The sequence below is a fragment of the Sander lucioperca genome, chromosome 13 (genome assembly GCF_008315115.2).
Source record: "Sander lucioperca isolate FBNREF2018 chromosome 13, SLUC_FBN_1.2, whole genome shotgun sequence".
Lineage (NCBI taxonomy): Eukaryota > Metazoa > Chordata > Actinopteri > Perciformes > Percidae > Sander > Sander lucioperca.
The window spans coordinates 18,433,482-18,451,122 of NC_050185.1; the positions used below are offsets into that span (position 1 = coordinate 18,433,482).

The window sequence follows — 17,641 nt, forward strand, 5'->3', positions numbered from 1 at the left end:
ACTTTGAGAGAAGTTCAAATCCTGCTTTCACACCTCTGCACACCTGATCCAACGCTGCACAAAGTGACTGTTTACAAAAACACTTTGAAGCATATTAAGGCCTTAATACTTCATTTGGCATTCAGAACTAACCAGGGTCAAAGCCATAGTGTGCAATAACCCTCACTTTGTTTACTTTTCGTAAAATTACTGTGTGTGTGTGTGTGTGTGTGTGTGTGTGTGTGTGTGTGTGTGTGTGTGTGTGTGTGTGTGTGTGTGTGTGTTCAACAGAGAAAGTGTGCATGTTTGACTGCTCTCACCATTGTAAATTACTGGGGAGTTTACTTTGTGCCTTTCTTCCTTCGGTTGTCCAGACAACTGATTTAGAAATCGGATTACTTAATGATCCTACAAAGCGCGTCTGCCGTGTTGAGTCATAGACTGTGTGAATGTTAACCAGTGTTTGTTATAAAGATAAATATTTCCAACATTTTGAGGGATACATTGTTGTGAGGCATTGCCACACATGCGCCAGTAGGTGGCAGTATACCCAACATTTAATACCATCAGAGATGCTGTACTGTTAATTTGTGTGAAGAACTATTTTACAGCACAGGACTGACTAATTAACACACTTCTCTCTCTCCAGTGATGCCATTGTAGTTTATTTAACTTCAATCAAAATGCTTACAAATGTTTGATTTTTTTAGATTAATTTAAATAAAAACTTATAAAACATAGCTTGAAACCTGGGGTCTGTATGAAATGTGATCGCTCAAGTTGAACATTAAAAATACACATTTATAACACGTGATAACCAAAGAGTGCTTCCCTTCTTGCAGACTGCACCCTGACTGTCTACAAGATAAAGTTTGATAACCTGTCAACTTTATGGTGCCTCTACCAATCCTCATATATACAAAAACCGATTTAAATAGGTAGAAGCCATCAGCTGCACTTGAGTGATTCCCTGTAGTGTTTACTCGTGTGTGTCCATGCCCTTTGCTGAAGCATACAGCCACTGTGGTGTGCTGTGATGTTGAAGTGAGGTAGATAATTGGTTTTCATCCTTGTACAAAGTCAAGTGTAAAGGAAAATATTAATATAGCACAAATACCCAACAGATTAAATAAGTTATGTTGCATTGCTTTCACCAGCAATTCGACACCAAACCACTACCACTACTTTTACTCATTCTACTACTTGTATAATAGTAGTAAGTGCTTGATCTTTGTGTACCCTGTCTGCAACTCTGTATAACTCGTCTGTCTGTTTAGGAAGCAGTAACATTGGATTTCTTAGACACGGGGGAGACCAGATTCGGTCGCGTTTTCGATCAGACTAAACCCGGTCCTGTCCTCTGGTCCGGCTGCTCTGGTTGGCTGCTGCAGGGGTCCTTGAGTGGTGAAAGCCAACGGCACGGTGGGTGGTGGGGTGGTGGTGTGCTGCGGAGCGTCCAATTGACTGAGAGAGCAGGTGCTGCCGAAGCTGCTGCACAGCGCCCCCCAGTGTTGCATGCATTGCCCGCGCAGCCGCTGGCCGACCCACAACCCAACCTCGTCTCCACACTTCAACAGGAAGTTCATCAGCTCCACGTACGGTCTAGTTGGACATGCACACACGTGAAAAAAATGTTTTCAACTTTCAACACAGACTTATGGTATATTATGAAAAGCACTACCTTAAAGTGAGACTTACATTTTTTTTTTACAGCAGATCATTTTACTTCTTATAGTAAGAAAAGCACAGGTTTTACTAGTAACATTAGTGATGGCTCCGTTCAATTCAAGTGTTCCTGTAAGACGTGATAGTGAGACAGCATGTGCAAAACCAGGATCCTAAACCGGAAGCAGCTAAATGGAATTCAGCCATCATTCGTTTATTACTTACCACAGTGCTTTCCCTACTGTGACATGTCAAAATATCTTAAGTGAAAAAGGCTAGTGGGCCCACAAGCAGGAAACAACAACCATGTCTCCTGGTGAGGTACGCTGTTTATTTTGTGTTTTACTTTTGTGATAAAAGCATTGAAATATTTATCTGTGAAATGCTAAACTGTAGTATAACAGTAACCAGAGTAGAGAGTCATAAAGTCAACAGACTAACTCAGTATTGTCAGTAACACAGCATTATCTGTGTGAAGCTTGTTAACACTAGCTAACGTTAGCCATCATCAGCCATACATAAGCATGTAGTGGGAAAAACCCCTGAGTGTGTTAAATTGGGCATTGGTGCATTTGCGGTGGCAACTGCTCTGCCCATGACCGGAAAGCACTGCAGAGGGTGGCGAAAACTGCCCAAAGCATCACCGGTTCCTCACTCCCCTCCATCGAGACCATCCAGGGCAAGCGATGCTTGCGTAAGGCGCGCAGCATCATCAAAGACTGTTCTCACCCCAGCCACAGCCTGTTCACCCCACTCCCCTCCGGGAGGCGACTCAGGTCTCTCAGCACCCATACCAGCAGGTTCAGAGGAAGCTTCTTTCCTGTGGCTGTCACCCTACTGAACTCTTGATCTGCATCCCGGTGACAATTTAACCTACTAAGCCCTTCTGGTTGGATGCAAACTGCATTTCGTTGTCTTTGTACTTGTACTCTGCACAATGTCAATAAAGTTCAATCTAATCGAATCAAATCTAATTTTATTGTTTATAAATTAAGTTTTATTGGGAGAGGAGGATTGTTATTTCCTCTTTCAAAAATTACATACTCTGATTTTAAAGTAGCTTTAGACTGTTTATTACTGTTAAAGCTATATTGTGTGAATATTTTATATTAATGAATGTCGGTTACATTCAAACCATTGCCAAATGAGTTGCTACAAAGCTAATTAAGCCTATCACCACAAAACTGTATTTCTCAGTATGGCTACGTTTAGAAAATGGTGTAGTCTGGCAACAAACGCGCACACAGCAGCTCGAGTGATGCATTTTACGTCACCGCTGAGAAAGGACAACAGCAGCGTTCAGCTTTGGAGACGAAGAGGACTATTAGCAATTATGTGGAGGAGGGGAGAGGGTGGTGTGCAATCACCGAAGGCTTGTGTCGTGTGGATGCGCCGACAGTGTTGTTGTCATTACTTAGAATTCCTCATGGGGGCAACAGAAAGTACGCACTATAGCTCTAAACTACAGGTCAATGCAATTATTGAACAGCGACGAGTACTGCATCTTTCACAGAGGATGGTTTTACTGTAGCCTTTTTTTGTTTCGACTTTTTACTTTGGATGGTGATAAAAGCTTTCTGATGATTTGTTAGTGTTTGTGTATGTTTCTCACCCTGAGGGAAACATCAGGTGGAATTGAACCAGGTTGCCCATGGTATCCATGTGGTCTCTTAGCGCTAGGCAGAGCTGGTGTTTGGAGTAGCACTCTCTCTGGAGCGAGAACACCATCTCTTTTACCGCTGAACACCGGCGGCTCACACAGCTGAAGCGCTGCCGCAGTCCCAGCGCCATGCACCGCAACGCATCCTTCACAAATGACTTGCCCTGGGAGGAGGAGAGCAACAGGAGGAATCAGTTTCATTTGTGATGGCTTGATCAGCAAAGCTTAATGTACTGAGCGATCACAATGTCAAATCTGGCATGGGAGGTGTGCCAACTCCCCTGATTCTGCAACATCCTGTGTAAAATTACATACCTACAGACTATTTTCTGTGTACATTGGATCCACAAGAATCTGACATGCTTGCGTGTGGTCATTATCCTACTTAAATAAAGTAACTGTGTTACATTAAGCGTGCATCAGTGAACCAACTGGATAAAAATAGTGACCATGCATGTGTCGTGAAAGAGCAGGTCATAAGTATCTTTTTACAGAGTGAAAGTACGTGCATGTGTGTCCCATTACAAGAAGATAATTGAGTTGTATGCAAGTGCAATATTTTCTTAGAGTGAGTCACCATAGCCATTAACACACTGTAACTTAAAGTACAACTGATATTAAAATCGCATTTTCAGTCAGCATACATATTTGCTCTGTAAATCACTTGTCCTGTGTTCCTAAAGGGATAGTATGTTTTTTGGTTTCATAATGGCGCACACTAGTTTTGCATTAATCCGACCGAATATGTAAATGGAGATCTTATTATACTGCCAATCAAATCTTGCATAAAGCAGTAGCGTCAGCCTGCTACACAACACAAGAGCCACAGACTTTGAACAATAACCCACACTAGTTTCCCTGCTAAAGTCTCCTAATTATCTAACGTTGTTATGTAACTTGTGAATGTCTTGTTCTGCACCTTAGTTTGTTGAACAAGCGACTGAACAAACATTCACCGGGGAAAAGTGAAAACCGGAGCAACATTATCATTAATTTGAAGTCATGCCACATACAGTGGGGAGAACAAGTATTTGATACACTGCAGATTTTGCAGGTTTACCTACTTATAAAGCATGTGGAGGTCTGTAATTGTTATCATAGGTACACTTCAGTTGTGAGAGACGGAATCTAAAACAAAAATCCAGAAAATCACATTGTATGATTTTTAAATAATTAATTTGCATTTTATTGCATGACATAAGTATTTGATCACCTACCAACCAGTAAGAATTCCGGCTCTCACAGACCTGTTAGTTTTTCTTAACAGGAAGAAGCCCTCCTGTTCTCCACTCATTACCTGTATTAACTGCACCTGTTTGAACTCCTTGCCTGTATAAAAGACACCTGTCCACACACTCAATCAAACAGACTCCAACCTCTCCACAATGGCCAAGACCAGAGAGCTGTGTAAGGACATCAGGGATAAAATTGTAGACCTGCACAAGGCTGGGATGGGCTACAGGACAATAGGCAAGCAGCTTGGTGAGAAGGCAACAACTGTTGGCGCAATTATTAAAAAATGGAAGAAGTTCAAGATGACGGTCAATCTCCCTCAGTCTGGGGCTCCATGCAAGATCTCACCTCGTGGGGCATCAATGATTATGAGGAAGGTGAGGGATCAGCCCAGAACTACACGGCAGGACCTGGTCAATGACCTGAAGAGAGCTGGGACCACAGTCTTAAAGAAAACCATTAGTAACACACTACGCCGTCATGGATTAAAATCCTGCAACGCACGCAAGGTCCCCCTGCTCAAGCCAGCGCATGTCCAGGCCCGTCTGAAGTTTGCCATTGACCATCTGGATGATCCAGAGGAGGAATGGGAGAAGGTCATGTGGTCTGATGAGACAAAAATAGAGCTTTTTGGTCTAAACTCCACTCGCCGTGTTTGGAGGAAGAAGAAGGATGAGTACAACACCAAGAACACCATCCCAACCATGAAGCATGGAGGGGGAAACATCATTCTTTGGGGATGCTTTTCTGCAAAGGGGACAGGACGACTGCACCGTATTGAGGGGAGGATGGATGGGGCCATGTATCACGAGCTCTTGGATGGGGCCATGTATTGTGAGATCTTGGCCAACAACCTCCTTCCCTCAGTAAGAGCATTGAAGATGGGTCGTGGCTGGGTCTTCCAGCATGACAACGACCTGAAACACACAGCCAGGGCAACTAAGGAGTGACTCCATAAGAAGCATCTCAAGGTCCTGGAGTGCCTAGCCACTCTCCAGACCTGAACCCAATAGAAAAGAGGCAGCTGAAAGGCTGTATTGCCCAGCGACAGCCCCAAAACCTGAAGGATCTGGAGAAGGTCTGTATGGAGGAGTGGGCCAAAATCCCTGCTGCAGTGTGTGTGCAAACCTGGTCAAGAACTATAGGAAATGTATGATCTCTGTAATTGCAAACAAAGGTTTCTGTACCAAATATTAAGTTCTGCTTTTCTGATGTATCAAATACTTGTCATGCAATAAAATGCAAATTAATTACTTAAAAATCATACAATGTGATTTTGAGCGGACAGCTAAACAATGAACTGAAACTCACTATAAAGATCCTTAAAGCCGAGGGGTTGCCGACTCAGGTGATAATTATCTGTAGATTCATCACTACGAGCTCCTCCTTTGTCATTGTATTTGATTTGTCATTTGATGAAGTTATTGTAAAAATATTGAATATAGCCGCTTTAAAGCATGTTGATATGGTGACTTAAAGTGTAACAAGGACACACATTTACCATGATATTCACATTTAAATATATTGTTTGTTATTGTATGGAACTGTATATATCCAGTACACTTACTCACAGATCCTTACTGAACTTAATCCACTCTGCCTTTTCATGCTGGAGACACATTAGACTTGCATCAGTCTCTCATGCACTGCTATTCTAGTAAAGTAGACAAGCTGTTCCCTCTCTCATATCAGCTCCCCTCTCAGTTTGTGCTGTATCCAATGCTAGCATGCATAACATACACTGCTCCTTATATAACATACATTCCTCACAAATGACTGTAATGACTGAAGGGATTAAATGAAATAAAAACATGTATCCAAATATGTCTTATCTAAGCCTGCACTTAGTTGCTGTTACACTGTTTCAGATTGTGTCAGTTAGTGCAAAATGGACCTAACTACAAACAAATTCCTTTTGAAAAGTGTTTTTTAAGTGTCTGAGTATCGTGCTGCTCCCCACCTGTGAGTCGTAGCGCCCGGCATTGTGCAGCAGAGTGAGGCATATGTGGTGCAGGCCTTGGATTTCACAGGAGTTGTTGTTGAAACACTGGAACGTCCCACAGCCGACATCCCCTGAACTCACCAGGCAACTCTGAATCTCCGCTGAGAGACCGAAACACAGACAGAGAGAGAGAGAGAAATCAGTATTAACATCCCTAAAGTGATACCACAGAAGCAAGTGTGTCTCTTAGATCACATGTGCTGCTACTGTACTATATGTAACGTTTAAATGTTTCTGAAATTTTTCATCTAATGATCATAAATGACCTGTAACAGCAAATGAGACTTACAATGAAAAGAACACTATTTTTATATAGTTTTTATTAATGCCTCTGCCCAGGTCTGATTTTTTTTGCAAAGTCACAAAATGATTTACTGCAGGTAGACGGTGGTACAGAGCACACATTCTGAAGGGTCACTGATATCGGTGTAACACTGGAAAAGCCTGTGTATTTGTATCCAGCCAGGTAAAGGGTAGCAGAGATTTATTTACAGGCCTAGTTGTATTTTTATTTTATTTTAGAAGTTATCTGCTGCAGTTATGGCTGATACTGTGCCACCAAATAACCTGTGTTGAAAACAGTGATAGCATAATATGTCAAAAAAAACATTAAAAAGTCATATTATAGTATGTCACAAAAAGTGCTAAGAAAGTCATAGTATAATATGTCAAAAAAAGTGATTTAAAAAATCATAGTATAGTATGTCAAGAAAAGTCATAAAAAAGTCATAGTATAATATTTTGAAAAAAGTCACAGTATAGTATTTCGAAAAAGTGATAAAAAAAAGTCATAGTATGTTGAAAAAAGTGAGAAAAAGTCTATATTATGTCGAAAAAAAGACATAGTATAGTCTGTTGAAAAAGGTCATGAAAAAGTATTTGTATAGTATGTCGAAAAAAGTCATAGTATAGTATGTCAAAGCATCTGGAAGAACATACAAAATCCACACCGAAAGGCCCAGCCCAGACTGGGATTGAACCAGGGATTATATTTTGCCATTCCTATTTAATGGTGGTTGTTGGAGCAGTCCTAAACACTGAGCCATAGTCATAGTATAGTACGTTAAAAAAGGTCATAAAAAATCATAGTATAGTATGTTGAAAAAAGTGATAAAAAGGTCATAGTATAGTATGTTGAAAAAAGCCTTTAAAAAGTCAAAGTATAGTGTGTCGAAAAAAGTCATAGTATACTATGTCGAAAAAAGTGATAAAAAGTCATAGTATAGTATGTTAAATTAAGTGATAAAAAAGTCATAATATAGTATGTCGAATGAAGTGATAAAAAAGTCATAGGTATGTTGAATAAAGTGATAAAAAAATCCTAGTACAGTATGTCGGAAAAGTCATAGTATAGTATGATGAAAAAAGTCATAGTATATAGCATGCTAAACAAGTGCTCTTCTGAAAAACAAAAGAAGGCAGACGAGGTGGCAGAGAGGTTAAGGCAACGGATTGCTAATTCATTGAGCCCTACACGTATGGGTTCGAATTGCATCCTTGTTGAACCAGACAACTTTGTTCTGCTACAGTTAAATGCCAACAATATAACTGCATTCAAGCAACTCTCTTTGCAACAAAGTTATCAGTATCTCCCAGAAAAAATTCACGTTACTCTATTTTTTAGTATAGTATGTTGAAAAAAATCATAGTGTAGTAGTTTGAAAAAATCATGAAAAATCATAGTTTAGTTTGTTAAAGAAAGTCATGAAAAAGTCATAGTATAGTATGACGAAAAACGTCATGAAAAAGTCATAGTATAGTATGGCGAAAAAAGTCATAAAAAAGTCATGGTATAGTATGTCGAAAAAAGTCATAGTATACTATGTTGAAAAAAAGTCATGAAAAAGTCATAGTATAGTATGGTAAAAAAAGTTATAAAAAAGTCATAGTGTAGTACGGCAAAAAAAGTCATAAAAAAGTAACAGTATAGTATGTCAAAAAAAGTCATAGTATACTATGTTGAAAAAAGTGATAAAAAATGATAGTATAGTATGTCGAATGAAGTGATAAAAAAGTCATAGTACAGTATGTATAAAAAAAGTTATAGTATACTATGTTGAAAAAAGACATGAAAAAGTCATAGTATAGTAAGGCGAAAAAAGTCATAAAAAAGTCATGGTATAGTATGTCGAAAAAAGTGATAAAAAGTCATACTATACTATGTCAAAAAAAGTGATAAAAAGTGATAGTATAGTATGTCGAATGAAGTGATAAAAAAGTCATAGTATAGTATGTAAAAAAAAAAGTCATAGTATACTATGTCGAAAAAAGTGATAAAACAGTCATAGTATAGTATGTTGAATGAAGTGATAAAAAAAAAATCCTAGTATAGTATGTCAGAAAAGTCATAGTATAGTATGTTGAAAAAAGTCATTGTGTAGCATGATAAACAAGTGCTCTTCTGAAAACACATGAAAGCAGAGGAGGTGGCAATACAGTTAAGGTGAAGGACTGCTAATTCATTGAGCCCTACACGTGTGGGTTCAACTCCCATCCTTGTTGAACCAGACAACTTTGTTCTGCTCCAGTTAAATGCCAACAATATAACTGGCTGCATTCAAACAACTCTCTTTGTAACAAAGTTATCAGTATCTCCCAGAAAAAAAATCCCATGTTATTCTTGTTTTAGTATAGAATGTTGAAAATCATAATGTAGTATGTCGAAATAAATCATGAAAAGTCTTGGCTTAGTTTGTTAAAAAAAGTTATGAAAAAGTCATAGTATAGTATTTCAAAACGTCTGAAAGATCATGCAAACTTCACACAAAAGGCCCAGCCCGGACTAGTATCTATCTAGTAATAGTCTCCCGTTCCTATTTGCTGGCGGTTGCTGGAGCAGTGCTAACCACTGAGCCGTAGTCATAGTATAGTATGTTGAAAAAAGTCATAGTATTGTATGTCAAAAAAGCAATTAAAAAGTCATAATATAGCATGTCAAAAAAAGCCTAGTATAGAATGTCAAAAAAAGCCATTAAAAAGTCATAGTATAGTATGTCGAAAAAAGTGATTAAAAAAGTCATTGTGACATTTTTTATTACATAGCCTACTATACTATGACTACAAGTAGGCTTAGTTTAGGCCTGTGGTTACTTCCCTGTTCAAACAGTAAAGTGATACAGATCACTTTTTGTTTAGTTTGTTTTAAATTAATCTTTAACCAACACATAGCCTAGGATTGTTATGATGTTGTTCTTGCTGTTATATGTCTATACTATCGGTTGTTGCTGATGCTGTGCATCCTGCAGGTCAGCTCCGGGTCGGTTGGTACGGAGGGAATGCGCTTCGACAGGATAGAGCCGCCGGAGCTGCGAATAGAGTTACAGCCCCCAACGGAGCAGGAGAGCAAAAAGAGAGGCGCGCTCTGCTCTCGGTCCGAGACAGTAACGACACCGGCTTATGATATACGTAGTTCAAACTAATATAGGCTGCACAACATACAAACTATTTTAAAGATGCAATGAAAGGCCAACATGAACATTGAAGTAAGGCGCCATAGGGTCACTTTAACGCACCTCACTTTACTGTAGACGTAAGGAGCAGACGTATTACTCGGCAACAAAAGTCAGTAGGCCTAATAATATACTAACATTAAAATATACATAAATACATTTGCATTGCAGGCTGCCATCACCAAGGCTACTGAACAGTGGGATCCAGAGGGAGCATGATAACGCCACAGACCACAAAACAGGCCCAATTGTCCCATCAGTGCTAAAACTGGACAGAAAGTAGGAAGAATTAGTAGGCTGCTGAAGGTTTTCTTTGCAAAGTAAAGACATACTCCACCACATATGAACAAACTACTTAGGCTACACAATTTGATGAAATGCAAGAAAACGCATATTTAAACACTAAACTCCCAAACTTTTCAATGTCAACAAGCACTTTTAGTCACATCATAATAAAATCCTCATTGCAGTGATTGCTCTTTGCAATCTTGCACATACTTTGAATTCAAACTGTTAACAATTAAAAAGCCAGGGACTAATCGAACCTTAATTTTTCTGGAGACCACCCATATGCGACCGCCAGAGGCATGAGGACATTGTAAATATCTGGACACAGTGTGACAGGCAGTTAAGGCAGCAGTACACCTGCTGTTAGAACTCACCTGTGCCCTGCAAAGAGAGGCGTCTTTTGGCTAGTTGTTTCTCCAGGACATCATGCTGATCCATGGTCAACACCTGTTGACAGGCCAGGAGCAGAAAAAACACAGCGGACAAGTTCGCCGGCATGCTTTAGGCTGACCAAAGCTTTGTATTTGAGTTTTTTTTGTTTGAAAAAGTGTTTGTTTTATAGGTTGGAGCAGCACGAGAGCAGCCTTGCAGAGGAGTTTCCACTATAAAGTATGACCGCGGCATGAAGGCAGAAATATTTAAAGCTGCATGAGCGCTGCGCGTTCACGCTTGTCTCCACCAATCACAGCGCACCACACTGGAGCCAAACGTTTATCATTGATGAGAGAAAAAGAGGACCGACAGTAGCAGAATGTGTGCAGTTGCTGTCTTTGAATCAACTGGTTGATCGATGATCAGGCTTCGATCTGGTTTAGTTTTCCAATATAATATATAGCCTAATATCGAAAAATACTCTTATAAGGTCTTCCTGTTCCTCTGGAGTCTGCAGGGGTACGTGAAGGTCAACCACTCAAGACATCCACACTCAATTAACCCGACAGCCAGTGTGTGTGTGTGTGTGTGTGTGTGTGTGTGTGTGTGTGTGTGTGTGTGTGTGTGTGTGTGTGTGTGCGTGTGGTGTGTGTGTGTGTGTGTGTGTGTGTGTGTGTGTGTGTGTGTGCGTGTGGTGTGTGTGTGTGTGTGTGTGTGTGTGTGTGTGTGTGTGTGTGTGTGTGTTTGAGAGTTACCAGCTGCTTTCTTGGCAGACTGCAAGAGAGAGAGAGAGAGAGAGCAGGATTGTATGAAGAGGGTCAGGTTTTTAGTATAAATTGTTAGTGCTACATTTCTGACATTTTTCACATCACTTCTATTTGACATGCTCATATAAATAAGCCTATAATAATACAAAATATCCAGTAGCCTACCACTCTCTAATAAGGCACTATTTATAAAGGGTTTATACTGTAGTGAACAGCTTTGTTGATGTCAATAATTCATTTACTAATGCTAATCAGGTCAATTTAATTATTGATAAGAGGAAACGTTGGGTTACCAGGCTGGGAAAAAATCCCTTTGATCATATATTTCTAACCAAGAGTCTACAGCCATGCTAACGGCTCTGCAAGACTGTAGCTACTTTTGCACAATGGGGCTTAAAGCTAACATTTCACTAACATTTCACTCAAAACCACAAATATCAACTTCATAGTGGTGCTAAAGGAAAAGTCAGGGGATCACCAAAGTCAGTATGGATTCATTCACTGAGGACCATGAATGTCTGGGCCTACTGTAATTGTTGATTGCCATCTATCCCTAGATATCTATATAGAAATCCCTAATAAAAAGGGCTAAAGAGGGGACAGAGACAAATCTGGACCAAACATCCATTTATTAACTACTCATTGACACTTACGACTGCAGAATGTAACCCTTTATTAATGACTTATTAACATCTATTACTGCAGACTCAATGACATAATAGAAATTGAGAAAGCCATGAGTATTAATTAATATATTACCAACATGTATAACTGAATTATTACCAAAGAGACAGGATAAATACCTGCCAACCTAACGCAACCCATTTGTTCTTATTATTGGTTTGGTTATGGTTAATGCACACACGTCACATTATGACGAGTTAGGATTGCTAACATTTTTGGAACATGCTGTAAGGGGTATAATTTTGATGCTATCTCCTGTCAAAATGTTTATAGATATTGAGGTATTTTTCAACTTTTTTATGTTGTTTATGTTTTAATGTTGAACACTTCTTTCTGACTTTAATTTAGAGATAGCCACCAGGCGGTGTATGTATTATAGAAGGTTGTATCTGTCACTTTGTATAAACCTGCCTTAAAAATACCTGAAAAGTCTGGTTGAAACTTCTGTGATAAAATAATAATAATTGTAACTTAGTATGCGGTCATCCTCCATTGTACTGGGGTGGAAGCAGAAATCTCTGTGACAGATATCTCAAAACCTCAGCATGTCTACAGTACACCACTAGAGCTAAGTGAGAAAATGTTTATTTTTAGTTTGTTTGAACAAACTCTTTAAAACTACAGGTTATAGGAAACTGACTATTTTGTACTTTGAGATCACTAATGAGGCTTTATTTTGGTTACTGGCAACTCTTGGTAGTTCCAGACAATTTTCTAGTTAGATTGGTCACAACAAAGAATAACATGTCTGTGTTTGCGTGTCCAAGGGTTAGGCTTTGATTTTTTTCGTTATGATATGTTCAAATCTTGCAGCCTAGTTGTTGTGGTTGTGTTTGTCTCATAACGGCCATGACCTCTGACCCTTGACATCTACAAAGAGACAGGCCACAGCAATGTGACACCATGTCATCAGAGTCTCCACATGGGTCAAAAAAACCAACAACCTAATACCTCTCACTCCTAGCTCCCCTGCCTTCTCAGGGTTATCTATACTGATCCAAGAGGCCTTCAGTGAACATGGTTTAGAACAAGTGTGTGTGTGTTGCAGTGGGAGGTCAAAGTACAATGACAGGGTGTGTTTATGTGTGCGTGTCTATGAAGGGGGCCCAGTTGGGGAAGACATACAGTACTCTTACGGGGGGCTGATGTTTGGACATTAGTTGGACTCGTTCTGTCTTATCCTGCTTCAAAACAACATCCCTTCCCTCACTTCCCTCACACAACCTCTGATGACCACCCACGCAATGACCCTTCACCCCAAAAACAGACTAACATACACTCACATGTCCAAAATGGCACACTAATGCACACAGACACCACTGTGCAAACAGTACACATGAAGGACCCCCTTATGCTCTCTAGCTCTCACATGATCATGTTGTAAACATGTCTGCCTCTGGATGTCTTTCTCTGTGTGTATAGATCACATTTATTCCGTATCAGTACAGTTTTGTGATAATTGATCTGAGGAGGAAGCATTACCATAACCTTTGGATTTATAATCTGATCAGTTTCCGGTTTTGCTTTGAGCACCACAGAGGTAAATGAGAAAATGAGTTTATGCAATTTTGCTGAACTGATATGGAGGACCATGGGTGCCACTTAAGAGCATTGGATCAATTGATATCTCACTAAACAATAAAAACAGGAATTAGAAAAGGTTCTGTAAAATCTGCAAAGTGAATCCATGAATAAATAATTATTTTTTTTGCACGTTTTTGCTTAAAGGATTAACTATTTGGTATTTAATTGATTGATGTTTAAATGGGCAATATGGATTATTAAAATCACTTACAAATATATTCATCCATACATTAAATTTGTTCAGTGCAATACTTAAAGTGTATCTGAGTTCACACAGCACAGACGAACAGAGGGCAACAGATTTACAGACACTCTGACACACATATTTGTGTTAGCGTGTGGGTCTCCTGCCAAAAACAAGTAGTTAAATCAATAAAGTTACGCAAGTTGCGATCTCACACACACACACACACAAGTCTTTTGTCTATGACTTTTGAGAGACATTAGATAAAAAGGTTTTAAATGATTTTTTTACACCGTTATGCATGCCTCTGCAGGTTTGATGGTTTATTTTACAATACAGAACGAACACAAACAGCTGGAGAGTATGTCCTTACATGATAGTCCCTCCGTAGCTCATGGAAAAGGTACCCACTACTGTACCATTCATCACTCAATGCAAACTCATTATAGGACCTGTATGTTTCAGGTGGTGGAATCAGGGGGTTTGCCTCTAAAATATAAATCTAAAAATACTTTTTAAACTACCCCACCTTGTGGTACCGTTTTATGATTATGGGCTCTGGTCTCTGTTTTAATAGCAGGAAACAAAGAAAAACTCAGATGAAATAATTGACTGTGTGGCTTACATATTTTCACAAACTTACCCAATAGCTTTACATACATTTGAGTATCTTTACTAATAAAAGCACAGGAACTATAAATTGGTACAATAAGAAAAAGAACACACAGAGAAACATGATGTCAACTGTGTTTAGTAAAGCACATAGGATGCACCAAAAGGAAACCTGACACGTTTGATGAAAAATGAAGACCTCTAGATACTGATCAAAATATATTTACATAAATGTCTTTCAATAATTTGAGTGAGAATAAAATGAAGCCTCTCCTTCCTCTAATCTTCCTAACTGGAACCAGAACATTGACTTCACTTATCATTCTGAATCAGTGTAGTTTCTTTAGTTTAACATATTGTTAGGCAACATGTTATCTGTGGAAAATACACACAAACAGCCTGAGTGAGAAATCTGCATTATACAATATACAACTTTCCAAAGTAAAGATCTGTCTGACATCACACATAAAAAATAAACAAAAAATAAAAACTAATAATCCAGGTTTGTGCCATGTTTTTTATAGGCAGAGCCGTGCAGTAAATGTGCACCACTCAGCATTGTCCAGCTTCTTCAGCAGTAGCCTTGTGCAGCACAGACGGGCAATGAAACAACATCTCATGCTGAACATTTTGAATGCAGAAACACTCCAGGCTCCTGACTCCAGTCTTTTAAACAGAGGTAGCAGGAAACAATCCCCTCTTCTTCTTCTTTGTCCCCTTGTCTGATGCTACACATTTCAAAAGGCCACCCATACAACATTATGTGTAGACCAGCATGTGTACCTGCAGCAAGAAAGAAAACATAGATTAAAAAAAAAAACTGTATTTCTAAATTGTTCTTGAACTTAGATTGTATTTCAGTTTTTAAACAGACCTCAGGGGGTTTGGGGGCCAGAAGCAGACGGAGCTTCCTGTAGTTCTGTCTGTTCAGGCGGTGCAGAGTTAGGACACAAGGCGTTCTCCTCCCTCCTGTCCCCTGACAGGAAATCATGGATGGCAGTTTCTATGTGCGGCCGGAAAGTGTGGTTCATCTTGGGGTCCACAACCTGAGTGATGATCCTGTCCACACCGGACTCCAGCATACCTGATCTGAAAAAAATAAATACATCACAAAAATAGGAGTTACAGACGTACTGCTTTTTTTTTTTTTTTTTTTTTTTAACTGCTCATGAAAAAATTGTAATGAAGCTCTCTTCAAGTCTAATTAAAGGTTAGTTAGGTATGGCCACCATTAAAGAGTGAAGATCAGTTTAATCCTTATGCAATGTAGTACATATCCTGTGAAAACAGTTAAACCTATACAATGACTTCTGTGGTTCTGAAGAAGCTTTCTGAAGTCTGATAAAATAACCCTCATGATGTCATCAGATTTATTTTGGCTAAAGATGGAACAATTACCTATACATACACAACGTGTGACCTTTCATGTCATCAGACAACTCATGATGGTTGTATGGTGGGTAAGGTTGGTTGGTTGTCCGAAGATTAAAAGTACCATAAATTGTTGTTTGAGGTAATTAAACCCAAATTGATACAGTGCTATATTTTCAGACAAACCAGAGGTATCCAAATTGGTTTGCATTTTCAGCAAATCAGATATGGGTTTTCAGAACAATACAAGTTTCCCAGTCATAGTTACGACTTGGATGATGACATGAACACTATTTACAAGTCAGAAACTGGTCAACTACAGTATGGCATGTACATGGCATTGTGAAAGACACTGTTGAGTGGCATAATGGCAATAATAGGATCCAGTATTTGTAGGGCTTGACATATTAAAAGACAAAAGAGTTGGGATATCTCAGATTGTGTTACTTGGATTTTGACTAGACCTGCAGCGATAAGTCAATATCTTGAAAATCGATCGTTTAGGTCAATTTTTCAAGCAACAACACTATCCATTTCCTAATGTAATGATTTCCTGCTTTACTCTGTTTTATATAATTTTAAATGGAATATCTTTGGGTTTTAAAGATTATTTTCAGGCCATTATTAGGCCTTTATTGACAGGACAGCTAAAGAAATGAAAGGGGAGGAGAGGGGGAGGGCGTTGAGGAGTAAACCTCTATATATGGGCGCCCGCTATACCAACTGAGCTATCCGGGCGTCCGGGTTTGGGGGTGTTAGTTGAGGAAACAAGACATTGGAAGATGTCATCTTTTTATGTTTTATAAACCAAATGATTTATCCATTAATAGTGAAAATAATAGACTAATAATGAAAATAATTAGTTGCTGCCAGGTTGCAGCCCTAATTTTGAGGCTGGATCCTGGTTTCCCATTTAATGGAAGTGCAATAACTTAAACATCTGGAGAACCTCTTTGATGGAACAATGTGGCGGCCTGACTGAATTTCAGTTTCATATGTCATAACAAATGTCTGCTACAAAATCATTACTGTAGACTACCGCAAAAAAGCTGCCTATCTAGAGGCAAGTAAATACAATTCATCAAAAATATTCTTAATTAAAAAAATAGCTGTACATTTTACAGGGATTGGTTATTCCTTTACAGTGTATATGACGAGTATAAGGTACCACTCACTGAACAACACTTTGTCTCAGTCCGTTCCTCATCTGGTTCTTGTTGATAGACGGGTTCCAATCCTGTGTGCTCAGGTGCGACGTGACATAGTTGTCAACTTTCTGTCGCAGGTTCTGATAGGCGGGCTGGCAGCAATGACAGTGACAGCGATGTAAACTCGGTCATCATACAGCATTATACTGAAAGTATATGGTAGCAACAAGGGAAGGAACACACTGCTAAATGTATTCCAATTAAATCAGAAACGAGTTAATAACTAACGTTAGCTACATACCAATTCCAAGTAAGTATATGCTAAAGTTAACGTAAACCACAAAAGAAGTAAGGTAGCATTAGCTGACGTTACCTTCGTATCAACGTCGGCGAGACAGTCCCGACGGAACTCATCAAAAAGCCCCCGGTTCTTCAGATGCTCCACAATCATACCGATCAGCTGTGGGTCTCCCGGAGGAAGGTTGGCCGCACCGACGTTAACGTTACCGCTACCCTCCGCCATCCCAAACCGAAGTAAAGACTTGCTTGTTAGTTAAGTGCCTGCTAGCTACATGGAACGCTAGCTCAGCCGTCGGCGCTTGTAGTTTTCCAACAAGATATGCTTCTTCTTCTTCTGTGGGGT

At 39.3% G+C, this 17,641-nt stretch overlaps 1 protein-coding gene across 1 annotated transcript; it reads right to left on the reverse strand.

Moving 5' to 3' along the window:
- Positions 1-248: 248 nt before the first annotated feature.
- Positions 249-17,603, reverse strand: LOC116036970. The gene is made up of 7 exons (XM_035991010.1): positions 17,372-17,603; positions 17,026-17,150; positions 15,356-15,568; positions 10,651-10,775; positions 6,498-6,640; positions 3,257-3,468; positions 249-1,581 (listed from the first exon to the last, which is right to left on the reverse strand). The coding sequence occupies exons 1-7, from the start codon at positions 17,519-17,521 to the stop codon at positions 1,278-1,280; spliced, it is 1,272 nt and encodes a 423-aa protein (XP_035846903.1). The 5' UTR covers positions 17,522-17,603; the 3' UTR covers positions 249-1,277.
- Between the last annotated feature and the right edge of the window lie 38 nt (positions 17,604-17,641).

What these genes read in the sequence shown, in the direction of transcription:
- LOC116036970 (XM_035991010.1), bottom strand. Translation starts at nt 17,521, where the DNA reads ATGGCGGAGGGTAGCGGTAACGTTAACGTCGGTGCGGCCAACCTTCCT. An exon ending in TCGCCGACGTTGATACGAAG is followed by an intron (nt 17,151 to 17,371) that starts GTAACGTCAGCT and finishes CATTGCTGCCAG; the next exon opens with CCCGCCTATCAGAACCTGCG. An exon ending in CTGAGACAAAGTGTTGTTCA is followed by an intron (nt 15,569 to 17,025) that starts GTGAGTGGTACC and finishes TATTTTTTTCAG; the next exon opens with ATCAGGTATGCTGGAGTCCG.